Below are 21611 nucleotides of genomic sequence, written 5' to 3' on the forward strand. Positions count from 1 at the left end.
TATAACTTGTACAGTATTTATCTTTCTTGTGTTTTTTAACTAAATATGTGAAATAATACTTATTTTCTCACTACATAGATTTTTCAATCTATCGTATTAAATTTATATGCTCTATAATAGAATCCTCTGAACAATTTGCTTTTGTTCTCTGTACATTATTGCTTTTATTCTAAATGCAGGATTTTCACAAAATTTCCTGCTGTTCATTTCAGTCTGTCATTATATTAATGTAACTTAATTCTTTTTAATCTATTACATGTGTACCCTCTCTTCCAACTTTGTCTTTCTTTCCCAGGATAAAGCCCTAAAGCCAAAGGAAAGAAGCTTGTTTATTATTTGCTCTCAGGCTTCAAAGAACTAGTAGGGAAGGAGGGAGCTCATTTTTATTGAGCATCTCCTGTGTTCCAATCACTGTTGGAACATTATTTATTTTAATTTGAACAAAGAGGCCCTCCTTTCAGGCATCTGCCTGTTGCTATGGACTTATAACAGAGCACGGGAATCAGTTGCTTGAGTGGGACATGGTGGGGATCCTGAGAATTCCCACAAGTCCCTTTTCTGGGCTCCCTCAGTTCTCTGTTTGTACCATTGAGTTCTTACCAAGCTCTATCTTGGCCTACTCAACTATAAATGTTTTTTTTACACTAGCCGTGATCATGTCTCATTCATCTTAGAATCTTCAGTGCCTATCATAGAGCTTAGGCACCTAAGATGGAGGCATTTGGTCAGAGGTATTAAAGTGGGACTTACTGCCTTCTGTCATGACCATACTTGTGCTGCAGGAACTTCACAGACCAGCTGCGGAAGATTTCCAAGGATGCAGGGATGCCCATCCAGGGCCAGCCTTGCTTCTGCAAATATGCGCAGGGGGCAGACAGCGTGGAGCCCATGTTCCGGCATCTCAAGAACACCTACTCAGGGCTGCAGCTCATTATTGTCATCCTGCCAGGGAAGACGCCCGTGTATGGTACAGCTTCCTTGGGATAGTGGTTATGAAGACGGGACTCAGTGTATCTCCCTGAAGGCTCCTGGGGAGGAGTCATTGTGGATTCTAAGCTATAGTGGAGTTGTTCTTTAATGTTGGTGCTCCTCTTATAAGAGAAATATCAGCCCATATGAGCCAATGAGTCCTCCCAGGTCCTGCTTACCTGCTCATATCTCTTTCCCTTAACGTTTATTGTGGTCCTCTTGGTGCTAGTTTTTATGCCAGGCTAAGCTGGGCCAGATACAGAGACAGGTTAGTCCAGATTCCTGTTCTTAGGAGAGTGTTGTCTATCAGGGCATAGTGCAGTGTACTCAAGCCAACTTTTTGGTAGTTCTGTTGGTGTTCTATTGCCTGGGAATGACTTGGACTTTTTGAGACGTTTTCTCTTTCTTTCTTTTCTTCTCTTTTAAGAATAGGAATGACAATATACATCTCTAGCTCAGCACTTTTCTTACTGTTTTCCCTTTCCACCTATTCTGTTTCAAAAAGGAAGAGGTATCACTCGTCTTACTTGCTCAACCTGTGTGTGCTTTTGATCCCATCCCATCCTGCTACCTTTGGGACTTTATACCCTCTAACCTTCAAACATCTTCAGATTCCCCATCCTAGTGCACATTACCGTAATCATGCCATCTCCTTCAGCTTTTGTCTTCCTATTTTCTTGTTTTTCTTCATCAAACTTTTTGAATGAGTTTTCTGCATTCTCTATACCCACTTCCTCACCAGCCACTTACTCCTTCCTCACTTCGCCTCTTTCATCTCTCTTACTTCTACCTTTCCCCTTAACCTCTTCTGTAGGGGGTCACCAGCAACCTCAGTTCTCTTGACTTCTTGATATTTTCCCCTGTCTATTCTTACTTATTTTTGTCATTACCAGGAATGCATGGTATTCTCCAGGTTTGTGTACTCTGCCCTCTCTTTCTGTGTTTACATTCTAGTAAAATTTTCATTCATTTCAGTTGATTTAGTCATAACCTATTATTATATGTTATAATGAATTATTAAAATCTTGATCCAACCCTTGACCTCTCTGCAGCTCCCATCTGGTCCTTTGACTTCTCTTCCTTACTTCATCGAAAGTTTATTGATGACCTGCTATGTGTGAAACACTGCACTAGATCCTGAATACATTGGTGAAAAAAGCAAATGTTTTGGTAGGCGATGCATCACTTTAGTAGCTTCTTTGACTACTAGTAAGCCCTTTTTTACTTCTCTTGGGTTTGGCATCACATTGCTTCTAGGTACCTTCATCCAAACTTTGGAAGCAATCTATCTTCTCTTTGCTTTACCTTCAGTGTTCTTTTTTATAGTCTTAAGGTATATTTATATATTTCCTGCTCTCTAACCACACTTCTCAACTCAGTTCTAACATTCCTTCTTAAATCTTCCTTAAATATGTTACTGGATGAGACTTTTTGTAACTCTGCTCCCAACTCTCTCCTCCCCACAAAAAAACCCTTCATGGTCCATTCACAAAATAAAAGGTTTTCAGGGCCCCAATAATAGTTTAACCTTTTCAGCTTTATCTTACACTCTTCTCTTTGCCACTCATACCAGAAAGGTCACTTGTTCTGAAATTAAAACTGGATTTTAATCTTGGCTCTGCCAGTTTACTGTCTTAGGCAAATTACCTAACCTTTCTGAGCCTCATGAATTAACTATATAAAAAGCAGCATCTAACATGATGCCTGGCACATAGTAGATACTCTAAATGCTCATTTTTTGTCTGTACTTTCCAGTCTCTGGTTTTGCTCATATCATTCGCCTTTGCCTAGAATATCTAGGTACTCTATTTCTTATCCCCAACTTTGTCCTTAAAATTCTCTCCATCCTATAAGTCCCAGTTTAAGTATACTTATTTCTGAAGGTTTTTCTTCTCATCCCACCTGGAAGATGAACTTGTCTCTGGATTCTTCGAGAAATTTTATCAGGTTGCTGATCAGTTACTACCTTGCTTGGTATTACTTTGATCATGGAATAGATCTTCTTCCCTCTGCATACATACACTTAAGGTAGAACCTTCCACTGACGTGATTCTCGGTAACTATTTATGGAGAGAGGTTGGTTGACTTCCAGTCCATGTCTCTCTTGGGCCTTAAATTGATGGCCCTTGGATGGAAAATAACTACTCAAGAACTGTCTTGAGTAATTATCAGTGTTTATGGTTCCCTCCATTAAAGGGAGAATCCAATGTTTGGTTTATCTGGGGAGTATATAGTGCAGCGCGCTTGGGGCAGGTAATGCTTACTCAGAGAATTTTCCTTTTCCTGGGCTCAGTAATGTTATATTTCTCTGCAGTCTCATGCCTTAATTAGGACCTTGCGTTTCTTCCACATAAATGTTGCTCCTTGATTATACCACTTGGACAATGGAGCTATTTGCCTAGGAGTTGAGCCAGCAGATAAGAGGACCAGTCAGATTCTTCTAAAGACCCTTCATCCACACTCCTGGGAGGCCAGGTGAATGGAATTCTCTGTTGATGGTTGAAGCAAGTCCAGTTGTATTGTGGTTGCCTTGAAAGTGTAGAAGAATAGTGTGACATTTGCCCAGTTCTGATCTGGTACCATACCTCATCCTGTCCTCAGTATTGTTAACTTCTTACTCTCCACAAAATTGATATACTGTCTTTTTTTATATAAACTTTTTATTGAAATATAATATACATATAGAAATATTATATATTCAGTTCAATGAATTTTCACAAAATGTCACAGCAGTGTAACCGGTACTAAGTTCTGGCAGCAGAACTTACCACAGCCCCAGGCTCCCAGTCATTAAAACTTCCCATCAGTGGTAACTAACCACTATTATTCTGGCTTCTAACACCATAGATTAGTTCTGTCTGTCTTTAAACTTTATATAAATGGAATCACATTTCATATACTTTTTTTGTGTCTGGCTTTTTTTATTCAACATTATGTTTGTGAGATTCATCCATATTTGTATAGTTGTAGTTTATAACGCAGTTTACATATATTTATCCATTATACTGTTAATGGACACATTTGGGTTGTTTCCAGTTTTTACTGTTATAAATAATGCTTCAGTGAACATTTCTTGTACATGTTCTTTGAACACATATACCCATTTCTATTGGGTGTATATCTCAGAGGGATTGGATTTTAAGTGTACAAATTTACACTTCCAACAGCAGTGTATGAGAGTTCTAGATACTTTATATCTTTAACAAACTTGGTATCGTTTCTTTCATTTTAGCCATTCTTGTGGATGTTTAGTGATGTTGCATTGTGCTTTTAATTTGATTTTTCTGATTGATAAGATTGAGTAACTTTATATTTCTATTGACAGTTTCACTAGCCTCTTTTGTAAAGTGCCTGCTCAGGTCTTTTCCTTTTTTAAATAGACTTAACTACCTTTTTCTTATTAATTTATAGGTGTTCTATATAATCCCTTTATTGAATATGTATGTATATTATCTATATTATCTCTGCTCTGTGGCTTGCCTTTTTACTTCCTTAAAGGGGTCTTTCATTGAACAGAAATTTTAATGTAGTCCAGTTTATTAATATTTTTCCTTTAGGCTAGGACTTTATATGTCCTGTTTAAGAAATGCCAAGGTCATGAAGATACTAGTTTACGGTTTCTTTTTTTTAAGAATTTTCATAAAAGTTTATCTGAGCCAAACTGATAACATATGCCTGGGAGCAAGATCTCAAGTGCTCCCGTCTATGTTTTCTTTTCGATTTTTATTTTTAACCTTTCACATGTAGAACTGGTTTATTTCTGCCAGAAACTCTGTAGCATTCTCTATCCCCTGGCAATGGGTTCCTCTGCTGGTGCAAAGCCTAAAATCTCAGCCTCCTGCCCACACCTAGAATCAGCAAATGTATCAGGGTGAAAGCAGCTGCAGGGGATAGATATCTCATCTCTGTGAGATGATTTCTGTATTTTATCTGGCTTTTCTGAATGTTCTCTATAGAAGCACTGGTTTACTACTAACTATTCCATCTCTCTTGGAAGTGGAAATAATCCCTTTAGTTTTTTAAACATGCTCAAGTCTTTCCCATTAAAAACACACCAAACCCTTCATTGATCCTCTGCCTCCTTCTTGGTTCTTTATATCACCAAAATAGTTTTCGCCTGTATACATTAATTTTTTGCCTCGATTTCACTAAATCCAAAGGACATTTCTGGTCTTCATTTTACCTGATTTCTTAGTAGCATTTGACTTAGTTGAACACTTGCTTCTGTTTCAAACTCTCTCTCTTCTCTTGACAATCATGATACAGCTGTCTTTTTCTTCCTATTATTTCTCTGGATTTTTCTCCTTTGCAGACTCATCTTCCTGTTCTGCAAATATTGGGAGTTCCTCGAAATTCAGGTCTAAGCTCTCTTCTCTTTTTCCTCTGTTCTCTTGATAATCCCATCAAGTTTATTATCTTCACTTACTACCTGTACTTAAACATTTAACAAATTTTACATTTTCATTTCAGACTAGTCTTTAGCTTCCACCTTCTATATCCAGTTGTCTAGTTCATATCCTCACTGTGATGACCAAAAAGCACTTGGAACTCAAAGTGTCTCAAAAAGAATTTATGATCTATCTATTTTATTACAAAAGCTAGCAACACAGAAATTATTTTCCCTTATTTACATATGTATGTATTCTTGGAATTTCTTAACTATCTCTCAACTTTGTTTCTCTCTATCTTAACAACTGCCTTCTTAATGTAAACTACTCTCATTTCTTCCCTAGGTCAGTCTAATGACCACATTCTTTCTCTCACACTATGGTTCCTTTGCTCTCCTTTGTAGTTACTTTGGCCTTTTTGTTTGTCAAACATAGAATGCTATCTCCTGTCAGAGTGCATTTTTGCCTAGAATGTTCTCTCCCAAATTCCCCCTCTCTTCTATGTTCTTTTTTACCTTTAGATTTCAGTTCGTAATTGCTTACTCAGTCCTTTCCTGGCTAGGTTATTATCCCCTATTTTATGCTCTCATAGTTCCATGAATTTTTCTATTGTAGCATTTAACATTGTACTTTTCATGATTTTTAAAATTAGTCATTAGATAGTAAACAATATAAGAGTGGGGACCCTATGTGTTTCTGATCACCACTGTGGTCCCTAGCACGTCCAGTACTGCCTGGCATCTAGTAGGCATTCAGTATTTGTGAATGCACTAATTAGTTCTCTCCCTTCTTATAGCTGAGGTGAAACGTGTTGGAGATACACTCTTGGGAATGGCTACACAGTGTGTGCAAGTGAAGAATGTGGTCAAGACCTCGCCTCAGACTCTCTCCAACCTCTGCCTGAAGATCAATGTCAAACTTGGTGGCATTAACAACATCCTAGTCCCACACCAGCGGTATGCTATTACCTACTTGCCCTTGTTAAGCAAGGTACCATTGTGGGAATTGATGAAAAGATAGGACCCTGGCCAGGCAGAATGAGGCAGACACAAGGGAAAGAGGACCATAGTGGGTACTAGATGGCCAGGAAGAGAAAACCCAACTCCTCACCATTTGTTTTCTCTTCTTTGTTCAGCTCCGCAGTCTTTCAACAGCCAGTGATATTCCTGGGAGCAGATGTTACACACCCCCCAGCAGGGGATGGAAAAAAACCTTCTATCACAGCAGTGAGTGATACTCTCCAACTTCCTCGTAAGGTTCTCCTCTTAGCTCTGAGCTCCCAAGACTACACATAATTTCCTTCTCTTAGCTCTGGTGCTTGACCCTTCATAAGATCTTTTCCTTTCAGCTGATCATCACCATTAACCACTCCCTTGGTATCTTCATAAAACTAACTATATGGTGTCTTTTTTTCTTTCTTTTTTCAGTGAGAGCAAATGAGAGTGTAGGCTGTGGCCAAAGACTTGACCCAGTCTCCATCACTCCTCTTTGTTCAAATTTATCTCTTTTTCCCCATGAAATATAGATATGGTGGTGACTCACATTTCTTCTCTGAAATCCCTTTTAAGAGAGTTACTCAGTTGCTGGGACTGTCCTCTTCCCCATCCCTATCCCCTTTCCACCTCATAGATGAGTTGTCTCTCTAATCCCTCTTCTGACTTCTCTGTTCCCTGTCCCCTAGGGGCTTCTGAATCGCTAGAGGGATCAGGCCTTCCTTCCCAATTCTCTTTCTTCAACCCTCTCATTTCTCTAGGCAGACTGAACTTAACTCAATAAATGTAGAGAACCCTTACATTATGCTTATTTATCCCTATTTTCCTTGTGGCCATCCATCCTAGGCTCTGGCCACTGTCCCTTTTGAAAAGTATCTTCTGCTTGTGTGATAGAACAGAGATCGAAACTAGAGCTAACTGAATCCAAACCCCTACTCACTTCAATTGCATAGTTTTCTTGCTGAGAAACTTTTCCTCAAACCTGACAGTGTTGGGAGGGTAGGGAGGGTTTCTGGGGTCTGATCCTGCTTCATTGATTGTCAGGTGGTAGGCAGTATGGATGCCCACCCCAGCCGTTACTGTGCTACTGTGCGGGTACAGCGACCTCGGCAGGAGATCATTGAAGATTTATCCTACATGGTGCGTGAGCTGCTCATCCAGTTCTACAAGTCCACCCGTTTCAAGCCTACCCGCATCATCTTCTACCGAGATGGGGTTCCTGAAGGCCAGCTTCCCCAGGTAGGGCCCACAGTAGATGAGGAAAACCTTCATATTAAGGCCAGAGGACCTAATAGTAGCAGAGAGTACATGATACATTTTCTAAGCTATTGGCACTTAGAGGTGCTACTTCTTGAGAACTTTGCTAAATAGAATATAGGCTTGGGAGCAGAAATCAAAAATGAGAGGTGGCATGTAAAAGCATCTATAGACCTTTTTTCGTGTAATAGAATGCCCTCAGTTTCTATTTACTAGTTGTTTCATGTTGAGGACTGATTATTTAGACCAGTGGTTCTCAAACTTTTTAGCATGCATCAAGATTATCAGCAGGGCTTGTTAAAACAGTTTGCAGGGTTTTATCCTTAGAATTTCTGATTTAGTGAGTTTAGGATGGAGCCCTAGAATTTGTAGATCTGGCGAATTCCTAGGTAATACTGCTTGTCCAGAGGCCACACTTGAGAGAGCCACTGCTTTTGACCTTTCTTTATAATATTCTTCCTATTGTTTCTGCCTTCCAGGCCTTCATATTCTATTGTTTAGTATACTGAACTGGTCTCCTTGACTGTCATTTAATAATATAACTACCATTTATTGGGTACCTTTTATGTGCCATGAACTGTGCTAAGCACTTTATGTATGTTCTAGTTAATGCTTACAGTAGCCCTATGAAATAATAATTATTCCATTTGACAGATGAGAAATCTGAGGCTTAGAAATGTTAAATGATTTCTTCAGTGTCACCTAAGCTAATAAGTGGTAGAACTGGGATTTATATAAATTGGACTGATTCCAAAGTCTATGCTGTTAACCATTAGGCTCAATTTCCTTTAAGGCATCCAGTGTTTCCTAAAATACCAGATAAATTTATATCATATCTCTGTTCAGAAATGTCTAGTGGCTTCACATAGCCTTGAGTTAAAAGTCAAACTGCTTGGCAAAGCAATCAGCAGTTATTAAGTCCCTACTAGGTTTTCTATGCTTTTATTAATTATCTGTTTTAGTCTTCACAACAGCTTTGTGAGGCTGTTCGTAACTTCATAGTAACTTAGTAGATGTGTAGAAGATGAAATTTACAGGGTTTAAGTAATTTGCTCAGGGAATACAACCTGATAAAACCTGGGTTTAACTCTAGTTCTAATCGATTACAAGTCTATCCACTTCTACCATACAGTTTAACTCTCTGTATCTGATAGCTAAGGCCACAAGGTAACTATTACCTATGGTTATTTACCTGTGTCTTCATCTTTAGCCATTTCATTATAATCCTGCTTTTTTGTGGGATTAAATTCATCTACTCCCTCTGTACCCATCCCTGCATTGTGTCTGCTCTTTGCTGTTTCCAACTTTGTCTGCTCTTGGGGCTCACAGAGGAACTCTCATTATCTTTCTGATTCTGAAGTTGACCTTATTTTGGGCTTTGTGATTTTAGTGATTTTTCTGTGAACCTTGGTTCTGTGTCTAATTTGGGGTCTATTTATGCATAGGAACCAGGTGAGTGCTCTCTGCTGATGCCAAGCCTCCCAGCCAAGGTTTTATAGGAACCTATTAGGTAAACTGCATATAAGGCTGCTATTGGCAGAAAGGGCCCATCAGCACTAGTGGTTTGGTGTCATCTTATAAAGGAGACTGAGCAAAAAGCCATGTTACAAGTGGCAACCCCTTAGTTCAGAAAGTGTGTGAATTCATGAGTAGCTATAGCTCTGTCTCCTTCTTCACCCTGTGCCTAGATCCTCCACTATGAGCTGCTCGCCATTCGTGATGCCTGCATCAAACTGGAAAAGGACTACCAGCCTGGGATCACTTATATTGTGGTGCAGAAACGCCATCACACCCGCCTTTTTTGTGCTGACAAGAATGAGCGAGTGAGTGAGGGATTGAGGAAGCCACCTGTACCTTCGTCCTGTCTTCCTTCTCTTAATATGGAAGAAGCCCTTGAGATAATATCTGGGGATTTTGTCCTTGCCTATTTATCCTCTCTGGCTCCTTTCTTCCCTCTAGCTCTTGTCCTTCCTCTACCACCTCGTTCCCTTTGTTTCTCCCTTCTCCCCCTCCTTCCCTTATACTTCCTCTCCCTCCTCCTAGCTCCCTGGCTTATAGACCCCATATATAGACCAGCTCCCAGAGAAGGGAAAGGGAACTACCATTTATTGAACTTCTACTATGTGCCAGACACTGTACAAGGCGTCTTCCTCACAGCAGCCCTGTGAGGTAGGTACTATTATTATCTCTAGTTTAACCTCAGAAAGGTTAAATGACTTGCTAAGATCACACAGCTAATAAATGAAGAAACCAGCACTTAAACACAGGTTGTGTGACTTTAGAAGCCATTTCAAGGCCCAATACCCTCTGGGAACAGCAACTTTTGCTTGATTCTTGGGATTCTGGTGGAGTCAGAGTAGAATTGAGTTGGGGCCCTAGTTAGGGCCAGACTGATTTGGGAATCTTGGTTGTCTTTGTCTCTACACAGATTGGGAAGAGTGGTAACATCCCAGCTGGGACTACTGTGGACACCAACATCACCCACCCATTTGAGTTTGACTTCTATCTGTGCAGCCATGCAGGCATCCAGGTAGCTGGGTTATGACCTGGGGTTTCCAATGGGTCAAAATTAGTTGATTTTTACCATGCCTCCAGAATATATCAGTCATTACTGAGTGGTTTTCAAATCAAGATTGTCTTGAACAGAAGTGCACTTTGAACATCTTAGGCAGATTGCCCATCAGAAAGATGCTTTATGACATAGGTGACTTTGTGCTTGCCTTTTCATGGGTTGGGTCTTCCAACCTAGCCATACGCTTAACGGTGATCCTGTTCCTTATCAGCTGACCCCTCTGTCCAGTCTAGAGCCCCTCACCTTCCTATCTTCCCAGGGCACCAGCCGACCATCCCATTACTATGTCCTTTGGGATGACAACCGTTTCACAGCAGATGAGCTCCAGATCTTGACGTACCAGCTGTGCCACACTTATGTACGATGCACACGCTCCGTCTCTATCCCAGCACCTGCCTACTATGCCCGCCTGGTGGCTTTTCGAGCACGATACCACCTAGTGGACAAGGAGCACGACAGGTGAGTCCTGAGATCAGGCTGGCTTCCTTTTTGCTTCAGCCTCTGGTACTGGACTCTCCCAACTTTTCTTGGATAGAAGGAAATGGGTGTTGTTCAACTTGGTGTCCCTGGGTTCATCTACCCAAATCTGGGTTGGGTTTGTTTTCTTAAATTTGTATGGGAATTGGCACCCTAGGGATGGGGGAAGTGATTAGCAGCAGCTCAGTTCACCAGGAAGGACTTCTTTCATTTTTCCTTTTCAGTGGAGAGGGAAGCCACATATCGGGGCAGAGCAATGGGCGGGACCCCCAGGCCCTGGCCAAAGCCGTGCAGGTTCACCAGGATACTCTGCGCACCATGTACTTCGCTTGAAGGCAGAACGCTGTTACCTCACTGGATAGAAGAAAGTTTTCCAAGCCCCAAGAGCTGTGCCGCCCAAATCCAGAGGAAGCAGGGAAGAGGGAGGTAGAGTAGGAAGGAGTGCAGAAGGCCTTCTACAGAGGGGGCGAAAGGGCGGGGAACAGGGCCAGTAAGCCAGATCACCAGCCAGAAATCTGATATCCACCTCATGCCCCCGCATCCCTCACCCCATCTTGTCACATCTGGCCCTGACCCCACTGGACCAAGAGGGGCAGCACTGGTGCCCACCATACACACAGGTGTCTCATGTGACTCACAGTGCTAAAGACTCATGCCTGACAGCCTGATAAGGTCGGCTCTGCAGCCCTTCGGACAAAAGCTGGTAGGTTTGGATTTGATATTTTAGATGGGAAAGTGAGGGGCTTGAGAAAGTGGGTGGGAAGAGGGAAGGATTTTTTAGGAGCCTTAATCAGAAAAGGTCTAGATTTGTTTAAGAAAAACGAAACCAGACCCAGATCAATATTTTAGGATAGAAGGTGTTTTAATGGGTTGAGAATCCAGTTTGTAGGAAGATTTTTAATGCCAATGGTTTTGGTTGCTCCTCCCCTCACTGCCACCCCCCTTTCCTGTATTGCGCTCTCTCCACCTTTTCTACCCTACCTTACACCTCCTCCCTGACAGACATCCAGCCCCTAATAAGACTTAAAGGCACTATGGCACTTAGCTCTGAAGTGACACGACCCTGTCTTCCTTCCACCCTGCTGGTGGGTAACCAGTGCCTTCCCTGTAACGGTAATGCTGCAGAACTGCAACCTTTTGTACCTTTCTTTGGGGGGATGGGGTGGGGGTGGGAGAGGAGGTAGGTGGGGAAGAAAGACCCTAACCCAACAAGCCTCCAGCCAGAGCGCCAGCTATTTTGCATTTGAAGGAATTAACTTCCATATTCATCGAGCTTTTTAAAAGATTACAACCTCAAGATGGTTAAAATCCATTGACATTTGCACTTTCAGACCTGACAAGTCTTGGAGCTGCTGAGATAACTGGCCTCTGGCCTTTCTACTTATGCCTCCTTTCCTTCCTGTCCCCTCCACCTTCCCACCTGCCTGGGTCTAGAGTTACTTTCATAGCTTTTCTCACTCTTGGCTTCTTTTTTCCCCTGATAGTCAAGTCTCTTTAAGTTTCAATATTTCTTAACTGGGGTGTCTTATAACAAACAATCCTTAAGTCTAAAATAAGAAAACAAGAGCAAAAACTAAATGTTATTTTTATACCATAACTTGAGTCTATTGCCAAAATCTGGAAATCCCTCCCATGCCCTACAAGTTTACATCCCAGAAACATTGAGCCATTAGAAGGAATTATGTACCTGACTTGTTCATTGGCCTGGCTAAGTAAGGGGTGGTTATCTCCCTAAGGTGGGGCTCGGGCTCCATCCTTTCTCTGTGCAGAAAATACCTTTTTCTTGCTACAGGATCCCTTCTCTGCACTGCCCTGCACCCTTTCCTGCAAGTGCATCTTCCCTTCCTTTGGACTGTCCTCTGATACTTTGGCTCATCCCAGATTCCAGTGTGTCCTGTGAACAGACTGGGGGATTTTGCTGCTCCCTATTGCTTCTGTTTACACAAATGAATTTTTCCCAGTTTCCCACTAGGGCATGTGAGTGGGTGGCATGGGCTTTGTTTTTTGTTTTGTTTTTTGTTTGTTTGTTTCGTTTGTTTTTGTCTCTTTGGATAGAGATAGGGTTTGGTTGTCTTACAGAACCGGAAAAGTAGGGGGGGTCTATCTTGGTGTCTCCTGGCCTTGAGGCAAGGCCCCCTCTTTCCTTGACTGTTCATTTTCTCCTGTCCCACGGGATGAGAACTTGCAGCTTCAGTGTGGAAATTCCTCTTTTTGAGGCACCTGGGCTTGGGTTTGCCCCAGTCTGGTGATGAAGCCATGACACTTTAGACCTAGCTCAGGCTTGGAGGCCAGCCAGAGGAAGGCCGGTTTAAATCCGGACCTGTGTAGTTAGAGCTATTATTTCCCCTCCCCAGCAGCCCTTGTACAGACCCAGATTTGCTATGCAAAAGTCTCTCCCAGGTTCTGTTCTGGTTGGCTACTTTGTTCAGCGACTTCACAAAACGTAGCACAAACATTGATTATGGAGGAAGGCATCAGGACTGTTGAGTAACTCCTCTTTTGCTTCTCTCCTCTGGTTATAGCATGGGGTGCCCCATGGGCACAGCCCAGCTGAATGCCAGAATGGAGAACTCTGGGAGGAGGCATCTCACTGGAGAGCCTACATTCCTTACACAAGTGCCTAAAGAGAGTGATGCCAACACTCCATCTGCCCTGTCCATCGCCTTCATATATTGTCTACTTCGTGTTCAGTCACCCTTAGGAGAGGGGAGCTCTCTTGGGACGGTGGGCTCTGCATGTTCTCTTCTTGGGTGCATTTGGGGCTGGGATCAGGGCACTATTCCTGGAGGTCCAGTCATTCACCAGCATTTGCAAATATCCATAAGGAGTTAGTGGTAGCCACCCTACCCTCAGCAACAAGTTTGTATTCTCTTCTTTTTCTCTTTGCCTCACTTTCTCTAGTCGGATTTGGAGCTGGGGCTTGAAATGCATTTTTCTTTTTTAGCCCCTTGGCATTGCACATGCCATTCAAGAAATAAAGTAAGAGAAGCAGCTTGGGCGATGGCAAGAAAATAACTTCTTGCTCTGATTTTTTTTTTTTTTTTTTAAATCTTTGAGACTTGAAAAATACCCTTGATCTTGAGGATTATTCTTATTTGAAAAGTGGTGCATGCAGATTGGGAATTGGTGTTGGCAACGAGCTTTGGCTTTCTTAGATTTAGTTTAAGTGGTGCTTCTCACTCAAGTTCTGAGGAAGCACTGAGATGACCCTAGCCTAGCCTCATCATCTTATACAGTTCTCTTGCTTCCTTTGCTCCACTTTTTGCCTTGCTTTTTCTCTTCTCTCTTTCTCTGGCTTGCTTTTCTTTTTTTTTTTTTTTTCCTCTTCTCTTCTCTTTATTTACTCAGCTTGCTTGCTGATCTGCCTGCCTGTCTGCCTATGTAATGATGAATTCTCTGCATGGCTGTGATGATCCCACTGTTAGCTGGCAAGATCAGGCTTAGCTCTTTGGCTGCAGAAGACCAAGAACCTGTTCCCCAAGCCCAGTAGTATCCTCTTTGGGTTGGATTGCCCTCAAGCTTACACTAGGGCAGAGCAGCAGGCCTGCCCAACTGTCATGAAATCAGGGGGCTTATGGCAATTTCCATACCTGTCCACTCCTTGGAGTTGGTTTCTCTCGTTGCTTTTTCTAGATTTCTACCTGGGGCTTCTCTTTCCTGAGGATCTGCTAGGGTTGAGCTACTTGAGTATTCAGGATTGGACAGTTAGGGGGTAGACATGGAGGAAGAAGAGAGTGATGGGAAGTAAATGGAGAGAATTTGGATAAAAGATGGGAAAGGAGAGCTCTCCTTCTTGATCATTTTTCCAGTTCAGCTTGACCCATTGGGGGTTGAGGTGCTACTGCTGGCCTTTGGGGATAAGCCCGGGGCTCTTGTTGCAGGGAATTTAGGCTTAGAATAATGCTTGAGAAGAAGATACCTAAAGGTGTGAGACCTCCCTAAAAAGCTCTTGGTTCCTACCTACTAGATAGCTCTTCTTTGGCAAAGCAACAATGTTCTTGGGGGTTTTCTTTTTCTTGTCCAGAATTTTGTAAATGTGACTAGCACTCAAGCTGGGCAGCCAAGGGGACATTGACTTAGCTGGCCCATGGAATATCTGCAAGGCCCATAGGACAGTGTTTTAGACCTGGTGTCATATGTAACAAGTACGGAAGTTCCTTTCCCTTCAGGGTAGAATGTCATCTCAAACTAGCCAAAATGCAGTTTTGGAAACTACATTGGGGAAAACTATTTTTATTTATATTTACTGGGCCTAGGTCAATCCAGGATGGTAGCTGGACTACCTTCCTTAAAGTCTGATTGTGGCAGGGATATGCAGGGCACTCTTTTCTGTTTAGCCTTGGAAACAGATTGGGGAGAAAGGATGCTCTGGTTTTCTCTTTCCCTCAATTTATTAGGACTTGCCTTCTCCCTGAGCAGGGAGAGGCTAGGTTGGTGCTCTCCTCTTACTCCTACCGACTCAGAACCTCTGGCTGCTGTTTGGGAACCCAAGAAAGGGAGTGGACGTAATGGCTCAAAACAAAACAAAAAAATCAGAATAAGGTGGGAATGGCAGATTTCCTTCTTTAAAAAGGAAAATAAACTCTCCAAGGATTGTTCAAGTAAAGACAATGTGTCCAATGCACTGAGTCCCCTGGTGTAGTAGCAATAAGGAAAAATGAATTGACTTTTCTGTGCACACAGTCCAACCTGATTGGTGTGTGATTTTGGCACTTAGCAACCATCTGGTGGGCATGTGTGACTACTCTGGGTTTTACTTTAGTTTCTAAACTTTTGTCCCTCTCAAGTCCAGCATGGATAGGGAAATGTCCCTGGAGCCCCACAGCTGTGTACTTGTTTGCATTTGTTTCCCTTTGAGACTTGTGTTTGTGTCCTGCTTTGAGCTGTACCTTGTCCAGTCTATTGTAAAATTATCCCAGCAGCTGTAATGTACAGTTCCTTCTAAAGCAAACAACAGCAGCAGCACAATTCTGTTTTATAAAGAATGGTGGCGTCTATTTCTAAAGTGCGGTCTCTCTCTCTCTCTCTTTTTTTTTTCTAGTAGCAAAGCATACTGGTGGGATTAATTATATCTCTGATAGCCTTTAGGTTAGAATAATAGATTATTACAAGAACAGAATCATCACTTATAGAAGAGGAAAGTGGATAAAACAAATTCCAGAGTGTTAAAACTGCAGATTGTATGTAATCAAACTTCACAGGGCCTCCATTTATTCTTCAGCAAACATGTGAAGTACTGTGTCCAGCAGTATTGTGGGAGAAAAGGCAGGCATAATTCAAAAATGAGGAAAACTGTCTTCTTAAGGAGCTTAAAGTTTGGTGGGGGATATGAGTAGCCAAATGGTCCTCTGGTACAGGAGAGAGATAATGAAGGACTGGAACAAGGCTGTAAGGCTATAGCAGTGAAGATAGAGAGGAAAGGGCAGATTTGAGAAACACTCAGGAGATAGAATTAATAAGACTGAATGGATGATAGAAGGAAGGGGAAGAGAGGAGTAGAGGCTAATGCCCAGGTTTCTGCTTGAGCAAGTGAGTGTATTGGGACATTTCCTCTAACCAAGATGGGGAGAGGGAAGGCTATAAAAGGAAGGTGGTGAATTTTATGAAGAAAGACAATTAGCCTTGTGTAGACTGAGTTTTGAGGTTCCCATGGGGCAATGAGGTTAAGGTTTCCAGTAAACACTTAACGTTTTGGTGCTCAGGGAAGACTACAAAACTGCAATTATAGAAATGAGATTTATACTCATATAGATGATAGTTAAAGCCATAGGAATGAACAAGATGGTTTAGAAAAAGTAGAGTGAGAGACATTGTGTACAACTCTAGGAAACACAATTTAAGGGATGAGGGGAGGAAGCAGAACCTAAAATGATTGTCAGATCACTAGTAGATACCTTGTATATTTTTGACTGATTTAATGAGATGGGAGAAGAGTGGGTTAGGTAACCCAAGAAGGGTGTGATTAACAACATGAACTGTTGCAGTTAGGAGGGGATATTTTTTTCTACTCAGTTTACCATCCTCCACCCCTTCTTCTCTGGGATTTTATAACTTTATGGTCATTCTCCAGTGTTTCTTGAAAATGAGCTTTGGAAAAAGCTGATTTGAATGAGGCTAAGACTAGGACTTCCAAGTTGTTCGCCACAACCGCCACCACCACCTCCAGCTTCCTCCTGTCCTCAGGAGATACTTGTAAAAGAATAAAATAAACAAACCTAATTTTGTTCCTAACCAGTGTCATAGATGGTGTTCCAGTGCACTCAGTAGTACTTGGCAGCTTGCTCTATTTATTTTCATGACTTGTTTCCTCCAGAGCCTTTGAACTCCTAGGAGCAGAAACTACATTCTATTCATTTTTTGTCATTTTACAGTCATAGCATAAGTTTGTGAATAGAATCAAAATGAGCTAGTAATCTGGTTTATGAATATAGGGGGTGGGGTACAGGGAATCAAAAGGTGATATTGAGTGCATAGGATGGACTCAGCATTTATAAATCTTCAGGTAAGCAGAAACTTAACCAGATTACCATCATCTTTTCTCACTCTCACCCCAACTTGGAGGTTCTTTGGGTTTGTACCTTAAGTTGATGGCACAATTGTCCAGCTTGTAGGTTCTGGCATCCCTCCCTGGTACTGCTAGAGCATTGTTATTCTGTGGGAAGATTGCTCAGAGAAGGATTCTGGCACAGGGCCCAGTGAGAAATTTTCAGTGCAGCTAGTAATTGTACATAAGTGGGCCTAGCATTCCTCTGGAGGCCAAGTGTTATGACTTTTCAAATAGCAGCGCTAACCTGTGGCTACCACCTACCAGATTCCCTTGGGAGCTAGCCAGCCAGACCCATGCCCCTTTTCAGCAACAAGTGTTAGGTTGGTTGAACTTGAAGAGCAAATTGGAACATGGAAGAGATTTTTCCCAATTGAAATAAGGTTAAATTTATAACCCTTAATGAAGCAGAAATATTTAGCAGAGCAAGTGGGAAGATGATCATTATGGCACTTCTTTTGCCATAAATTCTAGTTTTATTGATTGATGTTAAAAGGGTTTCAGGATTTGGCTGTTGGTTGCTACTCAAGAGAAACAGACGGAAGGAGCCCAAAGCTTGATTTGTCTGGTCCTGGAGCTCAAGTTAAGGCTTGACATCCCGTTTCAGTATTGCTTTTAACAGCTGTCCCTCTCTGCCTTGTCAATTGATAACATATAGCACATTCTTGTCTAACAAGTGGCTTGGAGTAGAGTGAGGCCGTTTATTTGTTGAGTATCTCTTGGCTTTGCAGACCCCGGGATTTCATGGCAGTTTGGGTTTGGTGGCTGAAGGAAAGGGTTATAGTACAAAAAGAAGACTATTTTCAAGTTCTGAGTCTGAGCCATCCCCAGACTGCTGTCTGTACTGCTTGACTGGCAGGTAGCACTGAATCGTAGCAAGTAGCTCTCCCTGTTTGTTTCTAGCTTTCAAAACATTTACTCCTTGGGATACAGGCTAAAGAAACCTGGCAAGTATAAAATGTGCACAGAGCATGACAGAGCACTCTATAAAGTAGCTCTGTCAAGGAGGAGCTGAAAAAGTGGACTTGGAGATGAGGTACATTCTAGAAGTTCCCCACTTAAGCACCATGACTGCCTTCCCCAGCATACTGTATCAAGGTTTTTTAGGCCAGTGTGGCCTGCTGTGCTGGAACACACCATCCTCTTGCTCTGGACTGCAGCAGCTTCAACACTATCCTCTTGGCAATATCTTTTTGGGACAAAAAATCTTGAGGGCCCCCTTGTAGGGAGCCCTCTGTTCCTATTCCCCACCTTCTGAAGGCAAGTAACATTCTCCTTAAAAGAGGCAGTGGGAGCTCCCAGTCAGTTTTTTGGAAAAGGCCTATGAGTTAATGGAAGTGAACTGGAAAAGGAAGGTCTTAGGTTCTTTGAATACTTGGCTAGGTGTTTTGTACAATATCTGTTTATCTTATTTAATTGCATCTTCACAGCATTCATGTGAAGTAGTTTATCAATTACCTCCAATTGCATATAACAAAACCCCAATTAAGTTGGCTTAAATAAGGAAATTATTACATGACAAGAAGTCCTGATTTAATATGGCTATGAGGTTGGTTAATTCGTGGCTTAATGATAATAACAAACCAGGTTCTTGCAGTTTTTTTGCTCTGCTATCCTCTATGTTGGTTTATCCTCATGCTGGTTCACCTCAGGGTCCCAAGATGGCTACTGTAATTTCAGAAAGGAAATGCTGACACAACATTGTCTTACAGTGTTTCATTTAAAGTAAGAAAATCCCTGGAAACCTCAACACATCTGTCCTCAAGTTTCATATGCTAGAAATAGGTCATCTTCCCATTCCTGTCATTGGCAAAGCAAATGAGATCATCCATCACGAGCGACTTAGATTAATTAGGAGTTATCCTCTAAATCATATGGATTAGAAAGACAAGTCATGTCTGTTAGGCAAGAAAGAAGGGGGTAAAGGCTCTTGATTGGGTATCCAGCAGTGTCTGGTCTACGTAGTCCTCTGTTTTTTTACAGATGAGGAATGTGAGGCTCAGATTAACTTCCTAGGATCACAGATAGTAGCAGAGGGCCTTCACTCTCAGCTCTATCTCTAAAGCCAATATGTTTTATATTATGACCTACTGCAATACAAAGTACAGTTGATCCTTGAACAACACAGGCTTGAACTGTGTGGGTTCACTTATACGTGGGTTTTTTCTATAAACATACAGTCGGCCCTGTGTATCCCCAGGTTTTGCATCCACGGATTCAACCAGCTGCGATCAAAAAACAGTATTTTCAACCTCTGGCTGGGAATTGCAGATGTGGAGGGTCAACTGTATACATTGTTTTACACCATTCTATATAAGGGACTTGAACATCCATGGATTTTGGTATCCACAGGGGATCCTGGAACCAATCCCCCCAGCATACTGAGGGACATCTGTAGTTAAGTTTTTGGGGAGCCAGAAGTCATACACAAGTTTTAAACTGCACAGGAGTTGACCCCTCTAACTACTGTGTTGGTTAGAGGTCAACTGTAGCTTCCTTTCTGCTGTTTTAAAAACTTCTGGTATAGGAGAAGAGATTTGAACTCAAATGTCAAATCGACTAACTTTAATCCATGTGAGAGGAGAAGATTCTATCCAGTTGCTCTCCTCATCCAGTGGTGATGTTTATCTAGCACGGAAATCTTAGGAATGCAACTTTCAGCAGGCATTCATTTCCTTGCCCCTGAGATTTCTGTACTGTTTTATAGTTCTCTCTTCTGAGAACAACCAGTGCCACATGGGATGAGGGCAGAGTTTTAGCCTGATTCCTGAGTCCCATTCTTGAAACCCACTCATTTCTCCATCCATCCGTGCATCCCACATATATTTACAGAATGCTGCTATGGGCTAGGCTCTGGCACTGTTCTGGGTCTATGACACTTAACAAGTTGCACAAAGACCCCGTTTTATGCCCTTAAGAGCAAGACTCATTTGAGAATGAGGTTATCCAAAAATAGGATGTGCGTGTGGTCAAGGAAAGCCTCATACAACTTTACTTTTGGCAGAATCATTCAAACATTTTTGGCCTTCCCAATTCCTGATAGTACAATTCATGAACATTTCACATGGGTTCATTCTAAAGCAGTAGTAGATGGGAAGGCATCATTGACATTTATTAAATTGGACCTAATTAAAAGGTCTAACTCCTGCTTTATCCATGTCAAAGAAGACAGTGACCCACCTCCACGGTTCATCACCATCACCATGCCGAAGAAGCCTGCAGTCATTTAGGGAATCAGTCCTAAAATTGTGGGTTGAAGGTGTGATAGACTCTTGCACAACAGTTGATATTTACTCTGTCAGATGCTGCTATAGACTTGGATTGTGTACTGTCAAAGATTGAAAATGGCTTTGAAGATACCATGTTTTATCTGGTGACATTTAATTTGACATTTTAAAATCGGGGAGGACATTTTCAGTAAAAAGGATTAAGGATGGAAAGGAAGAAGTGAAAGAATCGGAGTCTGATGTGGGTTTTAATCCCATCCATCTATGAAGTGTTTACGGTAGGTGTATCAATAAGTGCTTTAAAATGGTAACTATAGTAAATACTTTTTTATTCACTGACATTTAGGGAGAGTTCTCTGTGCTTTATATACATTCCCTAACCTCACAACACATGTTCTCTCCATTTTTAAGAGGAGGAAACTGAAGCCCAGAGGCTCAAGTAACTGGTCCATAGTTCCGCTGTGATTGGGGGGAGGGAGGGGGAAGAGTTGAAGATAGGATACTTTCTCCTCTTTAGCCCAAGCTTTTTTTTTTAAAGGAGAATGTACTTTAACTTTGAAAAGTCTAAACAACATTACTGATGCTTAGGGACATAGGGAAAAGTCGAGTGGGCCTAAATAAAATAAGCTTGCATTAAAGATAACATAGTAAGGGCCTACTATTTGCCAGTTAATGTGCTGCTCCTGGTAATCTAATAAAGCTTACATTCTAGTGAGGGAGGGGGTCACACAATAAAGTAGTAAAACAAATTACAAGTTGGAACAGGATTAAGAAAATACGGTGATAGAAAAACGGGTGCCCCACCATACCGGGAAAGGCTTCTCTGAGATAAGTCTTAAGTTGAGGTAGAAAAAGAAGGGGCGAGGGTGGAGAGAATGTTCCTGGTCAAAGGAACCGGAAAGTAGAGAGGCTCATTGTCGGAAAGATGGGCTAGGGGAATTAGAAGCGGACCAGTATAGCTGTAGCATAGTGAAGTCTAGCTTGAGAAAGGCGGGGCCCCCGTTACGCCGTGCGTTTTGGCCCTGGAGTTTGGATGTCAGTGTGACGAGGCACTATTAAAGAGTTTTAAAAATGGAAGTTATTCGATCTGATATTTGTGTAATGTCCTGTCTATTAATCATTTCTTCAGCTAAATTGTACATCCCCTCTCCCCCAAATGGTCGTCAAAGCAGCCCTGTGGACTTA

At 41.9% G+C, this 21611-nt stretch overlaps 1 protein-coding gene across 6 annotated transcripts in view; it reads left to right on the top strand.

Annotated features, from left to right (window-relative positions):
• The window catches only part of AGO1 (argonaute 1, RISC catalytic component), a 40017-nt gene extending 18519 nt beyond the window's left edge, over nt 1-21498 (top strand). For 4 of the 6 annotated variants that reach the window (XM_011357967.2, XM_023529361.1, XM_011357970.2 and 1 more), the window contains 8 exons: nt 783-967; nt 6154-6313; nt 6493-6583; nt 7394-7588; nt 9295-9429; nt 10035-10136; nt 10438-10637; nt 10880-21498. In XM_011357967.2, coding sequence (XP_011356269.1) covers nt 783-967; nt 6154-6313; nt 6493-6583; nt 7394-7588; nt 9295-9429; nt 10035-10136; nt 10438-10637; nt 10880-10988 — 1177 coding nt within the window. In that variant the 3' untranslated portion in view covers nt 10989-21498. The remainder of the gene's footprint in view (nt 1-782; nt 968-6153; nt 6314-6492; nt 6584-7393; nt 7589-9294; nt 9430-10034; nt 10137-10437; nt 10638-10879) is intronic. The other 2 variants (XM_011357968.2, XM_023529360.1) reach the window with 2 other exon arrangements.
• Nucleotides 21499-21611: the final 113 nt, after the last annotated feature.

This window comes from Pteropus vampyrus, unplaced genomic scaffold (assembly GCF_000151845.1).
Source record: "Pteropus vampyrus isolate Shadow unplaced genomic scaffold, Pvam_2.0 Scaffold36, whole genome shotgun sequence".
In the NCBI taxonomy this organism is placed as follows: Eukaryota; Metazoa; Chordata; class Mammalia; order Chiroptera; family Pteropodidae; genus Pteropus; species Pteropus vampyrus.